Below are 19421 nucleotides of genomic sequence, written 5' to 3'. Positions count from 1 at the left end.
AAATCAAATAAATAAATAAAATAAACTACATTGAGCAGCGTTTCGAACGTGTGGACTTCAACTCCCAGAACTCCCCGCGAGAGCAGGCTCGACCCGAAAGGTCGACAAGAGACTCCGGAGTCTCCCACGCCCCGCCTTCGAAGAGCTAACGCCACTGCACAGGACCCCGCTGATTGGCTCGGACGCCTCACCTCCCACCTAATGGGAGACGCCGCGAGGGGCGGGGCCGGCGGAGGCGACGAACGAGGCAGGCAGAGACCGAGCTGCCCCTACGCGCACAAACAAGCCGCGGCGCAGGCGCAGTGCGGGCCTGGTCGCGCGAGCCCTTCCCCTCCATCCTCCTGTCTCGTCTCCTTTTCCCCTCAGAGGTGATGCTGGGCGGCGAGGAGAGCGGCCAGGCCGCGGCCGGAGGGGGCGCTCCCGTCTGCGCGGCCTCTCCCGCAACTGAGGCGGAGGCGCCGGCCTTGGCCGTCGCCGCTGCCCGCGACGCTGAGGAAAAAAAGGCCGAGGAGGAAGAAGAGGAGGCGGAAGAGGAGGAGGAGGCGGCGGCGGCGGCCGAGGCGGAGCGAGCCACCCGGCAGCGTTACGAGGAGCTGTGCAGCAGCCTCAACATGGACGAGCGCGCCCGAGCCGAGGCCTGGCTCAGCTACCAGAGTATGAGGAGGAACTACACCCTGGAGGTGGGGCCAGGGGCGGGGCCGGGCCTGCGCGGTGGGCTGGCCGACGGAACGCCGCCGCCAGGGGGCAGCAAAGCCTCGCAGCGCCCTTCCCTCCTGGTGAGGAGGGGGGCCCTGCGGGATGCCTCCAAGGCAACGCCTGCCATTGGCTGGCAAAATTGCGTTTTATTTCATTTACTTCTATCCTGTCTTTACTACTTTTGCAAGTAACTCAAGGCAGCAAACGTAGCCAACACGCTTTCCTCTTCCTATTTTCCCCACAACAACAATCCCTTGAGGTGGGTTGGGCTGAGAGAGAGAGAGAGAGAGAAAGAGAGAGGGACTGGCCCAAAGTCACCCAGCTGGCTTTGCTAGCTAAGGCGGAGCTAGAACTCCCAGTCTCCTGGTGATTGGCCCAAAGTCACCCGGCTGGCTTTGCTAGCTAAGGCGGAGCTAGAACTCCCAGTCTCCTGGTGATTGGCCCAAAGTCACCCGGCTGGCTTTGCTAGCTAAGGCGGAGCTAGAACTCCCAGTCTCCTGGTGATTGGCCCAAAGTCACCTGGCTGGCTTTGCTAGCTAAGGCGGAGCTAGAACTCCCAGTCTCCTGGTGATTGGCCCAAAGTCACCCGGCTGGCTTTGCTAGCTAAGGCGGAGCTAGAACTCCCAGTCTCCTGGTGATTGGCCCAAAATCACCCGGCTTGCTTTGCTAGCTAAGGTGGAGCTAGAACTCCCAGTCTCCTGGTGATTGGCCCAGAGTCACCTGGCTGGGTTTCCTGCCTGAGGTGGAACTAGAACTCCTAGTCTCCTGGTGACTAGCAAAAGTCACCCGGCTGGCTTTGCTAGCTAAGGCGGAGCTAGAACTCCCAGTCTCCTGGTGATTGGCCCAAAGTCACCCGGCTGGCTTTGCTAGCTAAGGCGGAGCTAGAACTCCCAGTCTCCTGGTGATTGGCCCAAAATCACCCGGCTTGCTTTGCTAGCTATGGTGGAGCTAGAACTCCCAGTCTCCTGGTGATTGGCCCAGAGTCACCTGGCTGGGTTTCCTGCCTGAGGTGGAACTAGAACTCCTAGTCTCCTGGTGACTAGCAAAAGTCACCCGGCTGGCTTTGCTAGCTAAGGCGGAGCTAGAACTCCCAGTCTCCTGGTGATTGGCCCAAAGTCACCCGGCTGGCTTTGCTAGCTAAGGCGGAGCTAGAACTCCCAGTCTCCTGGTGATTGGCCCAAAGTCACCCGGCTGGCTTTGCTAGCTAAGGCGGAGCTAGAACTCCCAGTCTCCTGGTGATTGGCCCAAAATCACCCGGCTTGCTTTGCTAGCTAAGGTGGAGCTAGAACTCCCAGTCTCCTGGTGATTGGCCCAGAGTCACCTGGCTGGGTTTCCTGCCTGAGGTGGAACTAGAACTCCTAGTCTCCTGGTGACTAGCAAAAGTCACCCGGCTGGCTTTGCTAGCTAAGGCGGAGCTAGAACTCCCAGTCTCCTGGTGATTGGCCCAAAGTCACCCGGCTGGCTTTGCTAGCTAAGGCGGAGCTAGAACTCCCAGTCTCCTGGTGATTGGCCCAAAATCACCCGGCTTGCTTTGCTAGCTATGGTGGAGCTAGAACTCCCAGTCTCCTGGTGATTGGCCCAGAGTCACCTGGCTGGGTTTCCTGCCTGAGGTGGAACTAGAACTCCTAGTCTCCTGGTGACTAGCAAAAGTCACCCGGCTGGCTTTGCTAGCTAAGGCGGAGCTAGAACTCCCAGTCTCCTGGTGATTGGCCCAAAGTCACCCGGCTGGCTTTGCTAGCTAAGGCGGAGCTAGAACTCCCAGTCTCCTGGTGATTGGCCCAAAGTCACCCGGCTGGCTTTGCTAGCTAAGGCGGAGCTAGAACTCCCAGTCTCCTGGTGATTGGCCCAAAATCACCCGGCTTGCTTTGCTAGCTAAGGTGGAGCTAGAACTCCCAGTCTCCTGGTGATTGGCCCAGAGTCACCTGGCTGGGTTTCCTGCCTGAGGTGGAACTAGAACTCCTAGTCTCCTGGTGACTAGCAAAAGTCACCCGGCTGGCTTTGCTAGCTAAGGCAGAGCTAGAACTCCCAGTCTCCTGGTGATTGGCCCAAAGTCACCCGGCTGGCTTTGCTAGCTAAGGCGGAGCTAGAACTCCCAGTCTCCTGGTGATTTTCCCAAAGTCACCCGGCTGGCTTTGCTAGCTAAGGCGGAGCTAGAACTCCCAGTCTCCTGGTGATTGGCCCAAAGTCACCTGGCTGGGTTTCCTGCCTGAGGTGGAACTAGAACTCCTAGTCTCCTGGTGACTAGCCAAAGTCATCTGACTGGCTTTGATAGCTACGGCGGGGCTAGAACTCCTAGGATGTCTGGAGTTGGTCGTGTTGCATCTCAAGGGGATGATTGATCCACCTGGATTTGTTTTATTTTTATGAGTTTTATTATTATGTTCTCGGAGATGTTGCTTAAATCATATCATTTATTGTAAATTGAAATAAATAAATGCTCCCTTTAGCAAATTGTACCACCAATACATCTGATAGACAGTAGTAAAGCATCGAAGAGACAAGAGTAATGAACAAAATAAAAGGCCTTCAGTGCTGAAAGAAGGATGTATAAAAAACATGTAATCAGTGAGCAGTGAGAATGATGGATTTTAGCCTGAGGGTTTAAAGCTTACGTAACAGCTTTGGTATAGTTACAAATCAGTTATACATCATTCGTGCACTCAGTTGTGGAGGCACATAGTCTGCAGTTATGTGTTCAGAATACTGTAATTTTAAATATAGTATTTAATTTTTTAAATTGCCAAAAGATGCACCTGATCAGAAATAAGCTGGTTGCCTGTTTTTGCCTAATTAAATATTGAATCTATATGAAAGACAAGGTTTTTTTTTATTTCTGCTTGGTGAATTAGGCTGACAGGATATGTATCATGATTAAATTATAGTATTGTTTGGTAAATAGATCTATATATTTGGCCACTTGATAAACAAACTAAAAGTAATACATTTCTTGGTAGACTAGTGTGAATGCTTTGTTTTTTGAATTGAATTGAGTTGGCTGAATTTCCACTGCAATTTACCAGCAGGAATGGCTGCCTGAATTCATGGCCTATCATTCTGTAACCTTCTTGAAATCTCCATCTGTGTCTCATAGAATATACAGGTAGTCCTCGACTTAAAACAGTTCATATAGTGACTGTTCAAAGTCACTGAATAAAGTGGCTTAGGACCATTTTTCGCACCTATGACTGTGGCAGCATCTCCATGATCACATGATCAAAATTCAGATGCTTAGCAACTGGTTCATATTTATGACAGTCTTAGTGTCCCGGGGTCACATGACCCCCTTTGGCGACTTTCTGACCAGCAAAATCAATGGGGAAGCCATTGACTTAACAACCTGGTTACTAACTTAACTAACACAATGATTCACTTAACAACTGTGACAAGAAAAGTTGTAAAATGGGGCAAAACTCAGTTAACAAATGGTTTCACTTAGCAACATAAATTTTGGGCTCAGTTGTCATAACTCGAGAACTACCTGTATACTGTTTTTAGTTTAGTACATTGTTAATTAATCCAGACTTATTATTCTGAACCTGAAGTTATTTTGATATAGCGTAGACATTTTCAGTGGTAAGAGAGTAATAACGCACTACATGCTGGAAAAACATTTTAAACAAAAAAGCCTATACTTAAGCAATCATAAAATTCAAAGGGATAAATATTTCCTTTGAAATATAATTGTAGAGTTTAGAGAAATCCAGTGGCTATTAGTTCTATTGGAACAGATTTAAATCAGATTGCTTGTTGCAAAAGTAATCTAGACACATGTGAATGTGAGCCTTGTAAATCCTTTCTGAATATGTAAACTGGAGGTCACAAAGTCCTGCTCCAGTTTATGCAGAGCCAAGATGTTAATCACTTGTTTCCTTGGATCAGCTTCTTCTTCCAATAGAATAGAACATGATAACTGTTTTAAACTGAGCAAACTTTTTAAAAATGTTCATAATACCTAAGTTAGTAGCTAACTAATTAGCTTACATAGCTAATTCCCAGCCAGGAACAAATTTCTTGCAATTGTATGATTTCGGAGATGGGTGAACTTATTTTACTGTTTTCAATTAACAGGGAAATGATCTGCACTGGTTAGCATGTTCGTTATATGTGGCTTGCAGGAAAGCCGTCCCAACAGTTAGCAGAGGGACTGTTGAAGGAAATTATGTGTCTTTAATCAGGATACTACGCTGTTCAGGACAAAGGTAACTTCTAAAATGCTATGAAGTGCTGAGATTGTCCAGTTTAGAAAGTCTGCTGCAGAACATTATATTTTGATTTTAACGTGTAAATTGCTATGGTTACTAGTGAAATCTTGTCATACCTTAAGAGATACTTCCTGATGGTTAGAGAGCATCTTAATCGCATACAGATAGTCCTCGACTTACGACTGCAATTGAGCCCAATATTTCTGTTGCTAAGTGAGACATTTGTTAAGTGAATCTTGCCCCATTTTATGATCTTTCTTGCCACTGTTGTTAAGTGAATCACTGCAGTGATTCATTGGCTTCTCCATTGACTTTGCTTCTCAGAAGGTCACAAAAGGGGATCACATGGTCCCGGGACACGGCAACCGTCATAAGTATGAGTCAGTTGCCAAGCGTCTGACTTTTGATCACATGACCATGGGGATGCTGCAACGGTCGTAAGTATGAAAAATGGTCATAACTCACTTTTTTCAGTACTATTATTTCAAACGGTCACTAACTGATCTGTTGGAAGTCGAGGACTATCTCTACCCTTATTCTTGTTCTCCAGAAGTAATAGACATGGGGAGACAGATAAATTAGAATCGATGTTCTACAAAATGTTTTGGAATGTAAACATTTCTTAAGTTTAAATTTCTGATAATTGCCAATGTCTTCAGTTTGATAGAATTTTTTAACAAGATGAAGAAATGGGAAGATATGGCAGACCTACCCTCCCAGTTCAGAGAACGTACCACGAGATTAGAAAGAAACTTTACAGTTTCTGCTGTAATTTTTAAGAAGTATGAACCCATTTTTCAGGACATTTTCAAGTACCCTCAAGATGACCAACCACGACAGCAGAGAGGGAGAAAACAAAGGTAGGTGTTCAAGTTGATCACTCCAGATTCCACTGAGGAGATTTCAGTTCTTATTCTTTGAGCACAAGCGAGTTCTTAGTCTTTATTAACTACTCCAGACTGATTGAAAGTGCAGATACCTCTCGACTTATGGCCATTCATGCAGCAACCCAGGGCCCCCCCCACCCCTTAAGCACTCCATACTCTTTGTAACCACCACAATGGGCAGAGCCAAGAGTGTGTGGGTGTTCTAGCTTAAGGACCTCTATGATTTATGACCGTAATTCCAGAGTCATAGGTCATAAGTGGAGGACCACCTGTAACATATGTTTCCTTGACATATTCCAAACATTATAGTTTTAAGACTTTGTTTCATTTCTTTCTGATTTGGGGTATTTGCACTATATTGCAATTCATAGTTTGTCTCCTTTATAACTGTTTCCTTAGGAAATGTCCTTGCTGAATTAATCTGTGCTAGTTTGTATTTCCGTTGATCACTCTGCTGTTACTCCACTAGGCTTGTAACTGATGACTACATGCTCATTAATGGCCTATTACTATTGCTTTATTTAATAAATGCAAGAGCTACAATATCTGCACAAATAGTTCATTTTTTTTTAGCCTAAAGGTTCCAGGCTCTCAGATTAAAGAGGAAATGTGTATGTATGCCACTTCCGTGGTCCAGCCCGAATGTATATAAGCATCTTCTGGGGTGTACATTTTGAAATGTTTTATTAGATAATTGAAACATAATACACTTCTTTCTTTTTCATGGCTACATTTCTAAAAAGGAGACAACCTTGCACTGTCTCTGAAGTTTTCCAGTTTTGCTGGGTGCTTTTTGTTTATGCAAAAGGTAAGAATGTTTTTTCCCCATTAATCAGAATGTAAGAACAGTAATGCATTTGCTCTGATGCAGGGTAGCAACCAGCCCATTATTTTTCTGCCTTGCTTTCAAAAAGATTGGAATAAAACATCTTTTGGAATAGGACAGATACATAGATTTGATAAATTAGTAAAAAATCCTTTTAGTGTTAAACGAGCGCATCAGTTTTATTTTTATTATCAGCATGAAATTTCTTTGGTATAAAATGTTTCTATGATTTTATAGAACAGGCTTTATACCCGTTGCAAATTGTTACGTTGACAAACTTACACTTTACATGCCTTTGTATGCAAAATAAATATTCTGCAGACTTTTTCCTAAGTTTGTAGTGGTAAGTATTAGAAAAGAAGCACGTCACACAATGCTGCAAAGCAGTTTCCTAGAGGTTTTAAGCATGAAAAACATCTCTCTACAATTTCAAGCTTTTTATTTAAATATCTTTGGGGTGGGGGGGAAACACTTAAATAAGGTTTTGTTAAAGTTACTACCAGTAAAATATGATGTTCCAATTGGGTGAAACACAACGCATCAATGGACAGTTAGAAAAATCCTTTCCCTCAGTTAAGAAAGAAATCCCAGTAATATTAAAGAGGCTGCCAGAAGCCGGCACTGACTTGAAGGCATACACCCACGCAAAAATTTACTGTAGAGGTTTCTTGTCAGTGAGAAGCGTAGAACTAACTTTTTTTTTCCTGTGAATGCAACACAACACAAAAACAGCACAAGCCCACCTTATAAATAAGCAGTGCCTTAACATGAGAAAAGTGACTTATGCTGCTTGTAAGCCCAGGAATTCAAAATGTGATACACACGGGCTCAATTTGTTTCTGTTTCTTTAGTTGGGGGAAGTGCTCTCTTTATCGTAGCAACCACACTTCAAAGGGCAAGTTTGGGCTTGTTTGAGTGACAGGCTTTCTAGCTTAAAGGAAGATATCACAGGTTCCTTTTTTCTGCTTGGAAAATCTGCAGATGCTTTGCCTGCTTTTTCCACGAAGGCACACGGTAGGACAACCAGTAACATCCCATAAACCAGTTTTTAGCAGTGTTGACGATCAATTCTGTATTCTTCTTTCCCCTTTTAAATAATATATCATTATCTTCAGCTTGCCTAAACTTAGAACCCACGCTGTTTGAAACCAGTATTAAATAGATGTGATACTCTAGTTTGACTACTTATTTTGAATGGAAACAGGCTCACTTAAGAAGTGAAAGACTTCATTTCAAGCTTCTGATGCTAAAAGAAAAGAATTGTTACAGAATATGGCTTTGTTCAAATTTACCGTATTACTGCTTTCCCCTCTATCGAGGTCAGCGCATAACAGTATTTGTGCATTGCATCATAATACTCATCCTAGCATTTTAATATATTTTTACAACAGGTTTCAAACAAACCACAAACTAAAGAATTGATTTAATTTTGATTTTTGTAAGCATACGCTCTCAAGATTTCATCTGGTTATTGTTAAAAAATGTGCATCTGTGGTATGCAAATTTATTAGTTTAGATAAAAAACCAATTTCTGCTGAATACTATAATGTGTTTCCATATTGACTCTCACAGGCAATTTCCCTATGATCAGTGATGATTTGGTAAATTCATACCATCTCTTACTGTGCGTCCTTGATCTAGTCTATGGGAATTCTTTGCAGTGCCCTAACCGTAAGGAGATTCTGAATCCAAGTTTTAAGGGTAAATTTAATTACCTTTTTATTATGCTGCTCCCCAAGTATTATTTATTTTTAATGAACTTAAACCTTAAAATGTGGTTAGCAAAATGTTGTATAAATATTGTGCTAAAGGGTTCGCCCATTTGCTTTCTTGTGTTATCCAGTCATTTATTAAAAGTTTATCATAGAAAATTGTAGAATGCCATAGAGCAAAATTATTCGTATTCAGACTTAAGAGAAAACAAAATTGACCTAATGAAAATTGAAGAAAGAATACGATAGGGCAGGGCAGGGCAGGATAGAATAGAGCTGGAAGGGACCTTGGAGGTCTTCTAGTCCAGCCCCCTGCTCAAGCAGGAGAACCTACACCATCTCAGACAGGTGATTGTCTACTCTCCTCTTAAAAATCTGCAGTGATGCAGCGCCCACGATTTCTGGAGGCAAAGCTGTTCCACTGGTTGATTGTCCTCACTGTCAGGAAGTTTCTCCTTAATTCCAGGTTGCTTCTCTCCTTGACCAGTTTTTCATATTTTTAAAAGAACAACAGATCTTACATACAACAGGAAATTGATTGTGTGTGGGTTGGGGTTTTTTTTTCTTTCCCAATTCACTTTCTCTCATCCCCTTCCCACTTTAACCATTACAAAGGGCTGCCTGAAGATTTTCACAGTAAGGATTTTAAGCTCTCGTCTGAAGCCCCATGCATCATTGAAAAACTCTGCTCCTTGCACGATGGCTTGGTTTTGGAAGCCAAGGGAATAAAAGAACATTTTTGGAAGCCCTATGTGAAAAAACTCTTTGAGAAAAAGGTATGTCATTGGATAACAATTCTAACCGACCTTCAGAATCGCTACAGCTCCATTATTTATGGTTAACTTCAATTCCTTCCTTCCTTCCTTTTTGTAGATTCTAAAGGGAAAAGAGGAGAACCTGACAGGTTTTTTGGATCCTGGAAACTTTACAGAAAACTTGTAAGTACCATAAAACAACGATACTAGTAATTTCAGGATTTTCTGGGTACAAAGGATCCACTAGTCTATAGCTTCTATAACTCTCAGTCTCTTGCCATTGGGTTTCGTAACTTTATGAAAGCTTTTAGCAATTGTTTGCAAACATTTATACTCCGATCAGCCCTCGGCTTTCTTCCATTCTTCATTCCAGTAAGGCTATCAACAAAGCCTATGAGGAATACATATTGTCAGTTGGAAATCTAGATGAGCGGATCTTTCTTGGAGAAGATGCAGACGAGGAAATTGGAACCTTGCGAAGATGTTTAAACACAGCTTCGGAGATGGAAACAGCCGAAAGGGTACAAATGAAATATAACCTGCAGGAGCACTTTGAACGGGTGAGTATAAACACGGTCTGGTTTGAAGTTAACTCCATGATGCTCAGCCTTATTTCAAGTTTCATCCAACACAGAATCTAGGTCCCATCCAAGGGGACAAAATGAAAAAGCTCACTTATTCCAAGGAAGTTGTTTATCTGTTGACATTCAATATTCTAAATGTAGGTTATTAAAATTTAAAGTTTAATTACCAGTAAAGGAAAATCTTTGTAGCTCAGGGTTGAAATGACGAGTCCTTGGTGCTCTCAGATTGTTGGTTTTCTCTCAAAGGTTTCATTACCCAAACTAGGTATCATCGTATTGTTGTTACCTAGTTGGGTAATGAAATGTCTGCAGGAAAACGGCTAAGAGACCCCTCAAAGTTTAATTTATAGGGGCATTGTTTCTGTATAAATATATTAATAGGGAGACTATTGGGTTAGAAGAAGAGGCAGATTTCAGTCCTAAGAAGGCAATAACCAGGAATAAGCCTTGTTGGAGTTAATGTAGGTGATTTTCTGAATCCAAATTTTGGTTGAAAGTACAGGAGCTTTCTTGAAACATCTTTCATCTTTGTATCTTTTGATCAGACAAAATCTTTTAGAATATCTACGCCTCTTACTGGCCGAAAATACATCAAGGATAGCGATCCTTACTTGAGCCCCATTTCCATCGCGACCCACTGCTTGACACGGCTTCACACAATGTTGGCAGGGCTGAAGAACGCCCCTAGTGAGAATCTGGAGCAAATTCTGAGGTCGGTAGAATCGCCCTCCATGCACTTTGCAAATCGCTGGCTATAGGATGGTTCAAATTTGGGCAGTTGGCTGAAATTTCTCAGGCTTCAGCTGGTGAAGTGGCACTCTTTTAAGAATTCCCTGTGATTCTATGTGCTTTTTTAAAAAAACAACCCAAAGTGGCATCTATTCTCTAGAGTTGTTCAGTGCATAATAAACAAATCAATTTTGTGAAGAATGCGTCATCCTATGAAGTTAAACCTTCGACACTTTAAGCACAGGTTTCAGTTTCTTTTTGTGATAAGTGCTTGGATAATATAATGCCATTCTTTTTAAAAACCTCCCGTATAAAACTACACACAAAGACAATTTGCTTTCAAAAATGGCAAATCTACGTAATTCACTTCTTCGTTGACAGGGCGTGTTCCAAGGATCCTTCTCTGTCAATTGCTAATAGAGTGAAAGAAATGTATGAAGTTTATTTACAAAAGGCGCCCTCTTGTGGAGAGTCTGGGAATTTCTCCAAAGGTGAGGATGTGATCTACTATCTGTAAAAGCGCTTTTGCTATGTTTTGTGTTCCCAAAAAGACTCCAGATTTAGAATTAAATTAAGTATTTAGTTTAACATTTTTGCTTGGTATATTCTTACATCTAAGGACAGTATAAGAATTATCATTTATTATAATTTATTACATTTGGCCACCCACCTTACCAAAGAGTAACTCTGGGCAGCTTCCTATATATATGTGTGTGAGAGAGATATAATGTATAATAGGAATTCTGTTTTGTTTTATTATGGGAAAACAGTGCTTATTTTATATTACACAATTATTTCAGATCTTGTTGGTAAACACTTCCGTCTCGCTGAGGTCCTTTATTATAAGGTTTTGGAATCTGTCATAAAACAGGAAAAGAGAAGACTGGAGGAAGCTGACTTATCTGTACGTATTGTCCAGTGATTTGCATAAATGTTCTCTTTAAACAAAGAATCTACAGGAAAATACAACATAGAACACCTGAGTTAAGATGCAAAACTGCCCAGAATCTGATACCTAACTACACCAATTTAATGCATTGAGCCTTCAGTTTATCCACTGCTTTCCACAGAAAAATCAACGAACACAATAATTTGACAAAGGGTTAGTGTCGAGAGGGCCACTTATTTATTTATTTTATTTTATTTTATTTTATTGGATTTATATACCGCCCTTTCCCGCAGGACTCAAGGCGGTTTACAGGGTGTTTAAAACAAGAAATACAAAAGTTAAAAACAATTAAAAATAATTACAACAGTCCCTGAAAAAGTAAAAAAAAACCAGTTAAAATTTGGGCCAGAGAGCTCGAAGAGCCAGATCTTCAGGTCCCAGCGGAATGAACGGAGGTCGGGGGCAGTCCTAAGCTCCACTGGCAGCTGGTTCCAAAGGGCAGGCGCACCCACTGAGAAGGCCCTATCCCTGGGTGTCGTCCGCCGGCAATCTTTTACCAGCGGCACCCTGAGAAGACCCTCCCTGTGGGAGCGCACTGGACGAAGGGAGCTTGATGCCGGCAGCAGGTGTTCCCTCAGATATCCCGGACCCAAGCCATGTAGGGCTTTATAGGTCATCACCAGCACCTTGAATCTCACCCGGAGGGCAACCGGAAGCCAATGCAGCTCGCGGAGTAGAGGTGTTACATGGGAGTATCGGGAAACCCCCATCACTACTCGTGCGGCCGCATTCTGCACCAGCTGAAGCCTCCGAGTGGTCCTCAAGGGCAGCCCCATGTAGAGAGTTTAACCAACTGTGATGGAGATGAGAGTAAGAGATTCTGCTTAGGGAACCATCAGATAAAAGCAGAGGAGCCCACAGCTGAAAAACATGCAGAAAAAGAAACTTGGAAAAGTTCCACCCTGATCATCAGAAGGTTTAGAACACCATAATATGTAATCAGGACATTTTACTAAGCCTTTTCATTGTCCCCTTCCACTTAAGGCCGCTTTGTAGACATTTCTTAGTGGACGGATAGCATTGCACGTGCATTTTAAAACTCTCTATGCTTGGCGATTTAGTCACACAGTGATGTTAGCAAGCAAGAAATATCTTGATTTTTGTACTGAAATTGTCCTCTTTTTCTAGGCCATCTTGGAGCACGATGTCTTTCACAAGTCTCTCATGGCCTGCTGCCTTGAAATAATTATTTACTCCTACAAGGCAGTGGATTGTTTCCCATTCATCACGGATGTATTTGAGGTTCCTGCCTTCCAATTTTATAAGGTAAATCCTTTGAGTCGAGTGCCCTTAGCAAATTAGCGTAATTGCTGTGGAAGGCACAGGCAGTGGAAACAGAGGGGCATAAGTCCGGCGCAAGAAATCAGGAGCCAGGATGGAGTTTACGATGAGTTTATTTCATACTGCCTATAGACATGCTACCTGGTCTACTAACGGTCAGGGAAAATATTAACCCTATAACCATCTAACGTTCAGGCCTTTTCTTTTACATTCCCTTGTCTTTTTTGTGCATTTCTTTCTTGCAGCTTTTTCTAACGATGGCTCTTGGACTGGTGTATTTTCTCTGCTTTTTAATTGACTGGCATCCTCATGCTGATCCTTGTCCATAATAAAGATTTGACTTGATATATTGATCAGGTGATAGAGATCCTAATCAGAGCAGAAGACGGCCTTTCCAGGGAGGTGGTTAAGCATCTCAATCACATTGAAGAACAGATTTTGGAGAGTCTGGCGTGGAAAATGGAATCTCCGCTCTGGGACAAAATAAAAGAAAATGAAAATAAAGTTCCTACCTGTGAAGAGGTAAAAGACAAGGTTCTTTTCTTTGGCTTCTTTGTCACTAGTACAAAGATTTAAAAAAAAACCAAAAACTAGAAATGTCCAAAAGACTTGGAGCAGTGGGAATTCTTAGGCAGCAATACCTAACTAAATACCTATAATATCATGACAAAATATTTTGCGCTTTCAGGTAATGCCACCTCAATATTTTGAAAGATCGAATGGGAACAGCATGGCCGGTTCCCCTTTAACTCCGAGGAGATTAAGTGAAGTTCGCGCTGAAAGTGGAACACAGGGAAAAGGTAAGCCTTTCCAGATTGACACAAGAGAAGCAGCGGAGCCGAAATGGCAAATTCTGAAGGTTGAATCCCAATGTGTAGAAACATGACAAGCTTATCTTTAAAATTATCCTGTTTTGAGAAAAATGTGCATTATTAATACAGGTAGTCCTTGACTTACAACTGAGCCCCAGATTACAGTTGTGAATCCTCACAGTTGTAAATCGAGGCACCTACGTGGCCCTAATATATATATCAAGAGGTCCTCAACTGGCTTCCTTGACATGCGGCCCGAGGACCACCTGGGGGGGGCGGCTGAAAGGGGGGGGGAGTAGCTGTTCCATGGTCACTGTAATTTGAATTTGAATAGCTGTAAAACAAGCGATTATTAAGTGAGGCCCACCTGTAAAAAAACAAAAAACACCACCCATCTTTTTGATGTTGTGGCATCTTTCCTTTTGCAACCTCTGCAGGCGTTTCCTTTTCTCCAGCCCCCCTCCACGAACGGTACGGCTCTCCCACCAGCAATCCGACTAGGAGGAGGCTGTTTGTCGACAACAGCGACGCTCCCGGGGAGCCCCCCCGGACCCCTGTGAGGCTCTGTCAGCCGCCTGTGATCAGCACCCTGCCTGTACAGAACGTCTCCTCTGAAACCATCCCTGTCACTCCGGTGCCTGGACAGACTTTGGTAACCGTGGCAACCGCCACCGTGACTGCCAATAACGGGCAGACGGTTACCATACCAGTGCAAGGTGAGCCGGAGCGATGCACGGCTCCTTCAGCCACGGTAGAGCTGGTGGCTAAGGGAGGACCCCCGAGACATCTAATCTTCCAATGTAAAATAAGTTGGGGAGTTTTCCTGTCCAAAGGGGGGAAATACCAATCAGCTAATCTGTTCCTTCTCTCTCTCTCTCTCTCTCTCTCTCTCTATATATATATATATATATATATATATATATATATATATATATATATATATATATATATGTATGTATTTTAACCACTTCTTTTGTCAGGCATTGCCAATGAAAATGGCAGCATAACCTTCATTCCGGTCCAGGTCGTGGGTGGACAGGCTCAATCCCTGACCAGTTCCATCCCGCCTCTCAGTGCGCAGGCCCTGGCGGGCACGCTGAGTTCTCAACAGATGACCGGCGCCACCCTTCAGTTGCAAGGCCAGCTCCAGCAGGCTGCCCATCCTGGAGAACGGCGGCAAAAGCAGCAGATCAGCAGCAGTGGCAGCCGGTGCCGAAAAGCCGGCTCGCTCTCCCTCTTCTTTAGAAAGGTATATCGCCCCTGGAAAAGAGACCATTTGCTCTAGTGGTTCAGGTGCTGGCCTAGAAACCAGGAGACGGTGAGTTCTAGTCCTGCCTGAGGCATAAAAGCCAGCTGGGTGGCTTTGGGCTACTCACTCTCTCTTGGCCCAACCCACCTCACAGGGTTGTTGCTGTGGGGAGAAGAGGAAGAGGAAGGAGGATTAAGTAGGTTTGCCGCCTTGAGTTATTTATGAAATACAATAAAGTTGAGGTAGTAAAATAATAAATAAAAATAAATACCTTAAGCCCAATCAAGGAACCACCAAGACCATGCCCACCAACATAATGATGATGTTACCTAGTTTGGTCATGAAATGTCTGCAGGGAAACAACCAAGCTTGGAGAGCACGAAGGACCCCACAGTCCTCCTCCTCCTCCTCCAACCCCAATTCCCTTCGAGCCCTGATGATGTTACCTAGTTTGGTCATAAAACGTCTGCAAGGAAGCAACCAAGCTCTGAGAGCACCAAGGACCCCACAGTTCAATCTGAGCTGCAAATATTCTCTTGTACTGGTAAAAATAAATCAAAGGACATGTCACTTTATGATGTTTTCCCAGGAAAACTCATCTCCTTGTCTCTTCTTGAATGCTGAACTTCTGTGAAGCGTTTTCATAATTTCCTTTTTCACTCCGAGGTGAAAAACATTGTTCTACGAATGAATAGTTATGTCTTCTGGCTCTGACAGTATTTCCTGGCTTCAACAGGTGTTTTATTTGGCAAGTGTTCGTTTGCGGGATCTCTGCATCAGGCTGGATATTTCCGATGAGCTAAGGAAGAAAATCTGGACCTGCTTTGAATTTTCACTGGTGCAATGCGCGGAGCTCATGATGGACCGACATCTAGATCAGCTGTTAATGTGTGCCATTTATGTCATTGCCAAGGTAAAGCTTCGCAAATCCCATTTAACTTGTCAGGTAAAAAATATCTAGCGCTAACTAAAGTGCTGACGTGCCAGCTAATGGATGCCTTTGCACTCCAGGTTACAAAGGAAGACACGTCGTTTCAGAACATCATGCGCCACTACCGTATGCAGCCACAGGCCAAAAGCCACGTGAGAACGTTTTCTTTGTTCCTGTATTCATGCTGCATCCAGTGGTTTTACTGATTTTGTTTCCTTCTTCAGTCAGCTGTTTCAGTCCAAGTACTTTCAGCCTTAAGGCAGAAAATTCCAAATATTGGCATAGTGTTCAAGATTAGCACCCAGTTCTGTTAAAAGGAGGTCAGATATGTCCTAAAGGTAAAGGTTCCCCCGCACAGGCGTGCTAGTCGTTTCTGACTCTAGGGGCCGGTGCTCATCTCCGTTTCAAAGCTGAAGAGCCAGCGCTTGTCCGAGGACATCTCCGTGGTCATGTGGCCAGCATGACTAGACGCCAAAGGCGCACAGAACACTGTTACCTTCCCACCGGAGTGGTCCCTATTTTTCTACTTGCATTTTGACGTGCTTTCGAACTGCTAGGTTGGCAGAAGCTGGGACGAGTAACAGGCGCTCACTCTGCTACGTGGCACTCGGGATTCAACCCACCAAACTGCCGACCTTCTGATCGACAAGCTCAGCGTCCTAACCCACTGAGCCACCGCGTCCCTTCAGATATGTCCTACCTAATGAAAAAAGAGCCTTCCGTAAAAGGATCCTGCAAGGCATCTCAGATTGGTGGTGCCACTTAGACTTGCAGGGGTTCCATCTAGCGGGGCTTGGCGCTGTCCTTGAAAAGTATCCCAAGAACAACCCTCCCGTGGAAAGCTTATTTTTTATCCAGCGAGGCCATTTTCTCTTCTGAAATAATTTTGCCTTTTTTCTTTTCTTTTTTTTTTAAGGTGTACCGTAGTGTGTTGATTAAAGGCAGAAGACGAAGGAATTCTGGCACCAGCGAGACCAACAATCCACAGACTTCCCCGGTGGAGAAAAATAAGGACCGAAGTAAGCGAATGTAGTTAGTAGAACACTAGAAGGAGCAATAAGCGAACCTGGGTGAAAAATTCTGGCAAGATACTCATCAGACTTTGTACCTGGCTAAACAGTGTAACAGTTTTGTGGCCCAAGATGGTATATCAAGTGTGGATTTAGTGCTTAAGTCAAAACACCTCAGTTCCTGGGTTACAGATGTTATCTCAAAAGTACATTTGGAAAAAGGGGCCTTGTTTGCTGAGCTTTCGGGAACACAGCACATCCATTTCAGACAAAGGCGGCGAGCAAAAGGGAGCCCAGCCTCATCAGGACATCGCTGACGGAAGAGTTAGCAGAAAGACGATAAATCCCTGCAAGATATTTTTTAAGAAAGAAGAATACTTCTTGTTCATTTCTTTCTTTGTATCCCGCCTTTATTATTTTTCCAAATACCGCCTGGCGAACGTATCCCACACCCCTCCCTCCTATTTTCTCCACCGCAACAACCCTGTGAGGGAGTTGGACTGAGAGAGGTTGACTGGCCCAAAGGCACCAAGCCTGCTTTCATGCCTAAGGCTGGACTAGAATTCACAATCTCCCGGTGATTGGCCAAAGTCACCTGGCCAGATTTCATGCCTAAGGGGGACAAGAACTCGGCTAGTGATTGGCCCAAAGTCACCCAGCTGGCTTTCATAGCTAGGGAGGGAGTAGAACTCCCAAACTTCTGGAGATTGGCCCAAAGACTTAAGAGTCTTACCACTTTCTCACCTGGTGCCTTAAATGCTAGACAAAAAGAGAAAAAAAGGCTGGAATAAACAGTGGTTTCATAAAACTGACTCGGTGCATTTCGATCTGTCTTTGCAGCAAGCCGAGATTCCAGCCCAGTCATGAGGTCGAGTAGCACCCTGCCTGTCCCGCAGCCTAGCAGCGCCCCTCCTACCCCCACACGACTCACGGGAGCCAGCAGTGACACTGAGGAAGAGGAGCGTGGAGACCTGATTCAGTTTTATAATAATGTCTACACAGACCGGATCAAAGACTTTGCCCTGAAGTACTCCTCAGCCAATGGAGTGAGTAGCCCTTTTTGCCTTCCTTCTTGGCAATAGCTAAGCTACTACTTGTCTGATTAACAACTGGAGTTACTCAGGTTGTCCTGCCATTATAATATTTTGCTTTTTTTAAAAAAAACCAACCACTTATTTTTGGGCATGTGCATATTGACTTGTGATCTGGGCAGAAACTGGAAATTAAAAGGATTCTCTTAAACCTAAGTGTTGCAAATAAATCTTAAAGATGAATAAAGCCAAATCATCTGCCTTTACAAAAAAATGGAACCGTCTTGTATTTGACACGGGATTCTTGTGTCCTGTAGGCTAAATTTTTAAAACTGATAACTCTGAAAACTTGTTACGGTTCTCCTACTATAGAATATCCAAATTGCTCAGGGCCATTAATATAAAAATCAAGAGGATGTGTTGTGGTGCTTTTAAGTTGCCAAATGCATTCCGCTCTCTCTCTTTTTGTGCTTGCTTGTTAACTGTACACACATTTTATTGCTGTTTGCATCAGACTGATGTTCCTCCGTTGTCTCCATATCCGTTTGTGAGAAGTGGCTCTCCACGCAGAATCCAACTGTCTCAAAACCACCCAATTTACATTTCCCCCCACAAAAATGAATGTGCAACCTCTCGGCGTGAGAAAATATTCTACTATTTTAGCAGCAGCCCATCTAAGGTAAGAGCTGCCATTTGATCACTCAGTGGTGCTATTACCCATTAACTGTTTCGAAATCTTATATGTCGTTTTAATAAATCAGTAACTACATGATTTAGCAAACTATATCCTTTTTCTTTTTAAATATTTATGGCTGACTAGATTGCCAATGAATGTCATTATTTATATGACACACAGAAAATATTTGGAAGACAAAATGCAAAGTTTTGTTTCTCAATCGTATTATTCAAGTATTTAATATTTTTCCAAAGCTGTATTTGTCAAGGTGAGTGTTGATTGGAGCCTCTTTAGAAATGAGTCCAATGATTGAGACAAAAACGGTATTATTTGAACTGTGGGGATTTGAGATGTAATCTTGAAATATTAATTTACAGAGTAGGGACCTGAAGCAACCTCAGCCATGTTGCTTAACGGGGATTACAAGTACTGAAGTTCAACACGATGTCAGAGGCTTAAATGAGCGACGAGGAGATTGTTATTTGCAGCTGGATTTTCAGGAGAATGGGGAGGAAAATGACCAGTTTTTCTTGCTCGTTGCATGTTTCAGAGACTTGAAGAGATTAACAGCATGATTAGAACTGGCGAGACCTCCACAAAAAAGAGGGGCATCGTCTTAGAGGAGGGGGCGGAATCACCAGCCAAGCGCATGTGCCCGGAAAACCACACAGCGCTTCTGAGAAGGTTGCAAGATGTGGCAAACGACAGGGGCTCTCACTGATGTCAAAGACTCACCGAGATTTTTTTTTTATTGCTATCGAGGCTTTGACCAGTAATAGTAGAAGCTGTGATTTCCACATCTCCAAGGCACTTTGGGGGCAGAAATGAAGTACTTTTTTAAAAAAAATCTGATGCTCCTGACATCAAAAAAGAGGAATCTTCTGCTTATATATATAATATATACCACTGACGTCTTCTGCTCAAAGACAATCGGAAAGTTTGAGAAGGAGGAGGATTTCCTGCCAGTCACACTGCGAGTCACACCAGCTTTGCTTGGATGTATCCCATAAAGCATTGATGGATGCTGTTTACATCCTTTTTAATTTATTTGGTAGAAGGGGTTGGTTTTAAACTCAGAACTGGAAGACCAG

At 43.5% G+C, this 19421-nt stretch overlaps 1 protein-coding gene across 2 annotated transcripts; it reads left to right on the top strand.

The window, feature by feature from the left end:
* Window positions 1–318: 318 nt before the first annotated feature.
* Window positions 319–19361, top strand: RBL2 (RB transcriptional corepressor like 2). 2 transcript variants are annotated; one of them, XM_081335952.1, is made up of 22 exons: window positions 319–680; window positions 4765–4895; window positions 5558–5758; window positions 6529–6593; window positions 8184–8312; window positions 8939–9099; window positions 9197–9261; window positions 9452–9638; window positions 10208–10374; window positions 10773–10882; window positions 11192–11295; window positions 12469–12606; window positions 12979–13143; window positions 13310–13421; window positions 13871–14149; window positions 14414–14682; window positions 15419–15595; window positions 15694–15765; window positions 16530–16632; window positions 17464–17669; window positions 18169–18333; window positions 18881–19361. In XM_081335952.1, the coding sequence occupies exons 1-22, from the start codon at window positions 372–374 to the stop codon at window positions 19049–19051; spliced, it is 3486 nt and encodes a 1161-aa protein (XP_081192078.1). In that variant the 5' UTR covers window positions 319–371; the 3' UTR covers window positions 19052–19361. The 2 variants fall into 2 exon arrangements, with proteins under 2 accessions (XP_081192078.1, XP_081192077.1); XM_081335951.1 differs by having other exon boundaries at window positions 9422–9638.
* The last annotated feature ends 60 nt before the right edge of the window (window positions 19362–19421 follow it).

Source organism: Vipera berus (genome assembly GCF_964194415.1).
Source record: "Vipera berus genome assembly, chromosome: 10".
In the NCBI taxonomy this organism is placed as follows: Eukaryota; Metazoa; Chordata; class Lepidosauria; order Squamata; family Viperidae; genus Vipera; species Vipera berus.
The sequence above is the reverse complement of the archived record's forward strand: the minus strand, read 5'-3'. Positions and strand labels throughout refer to the sequence as shown.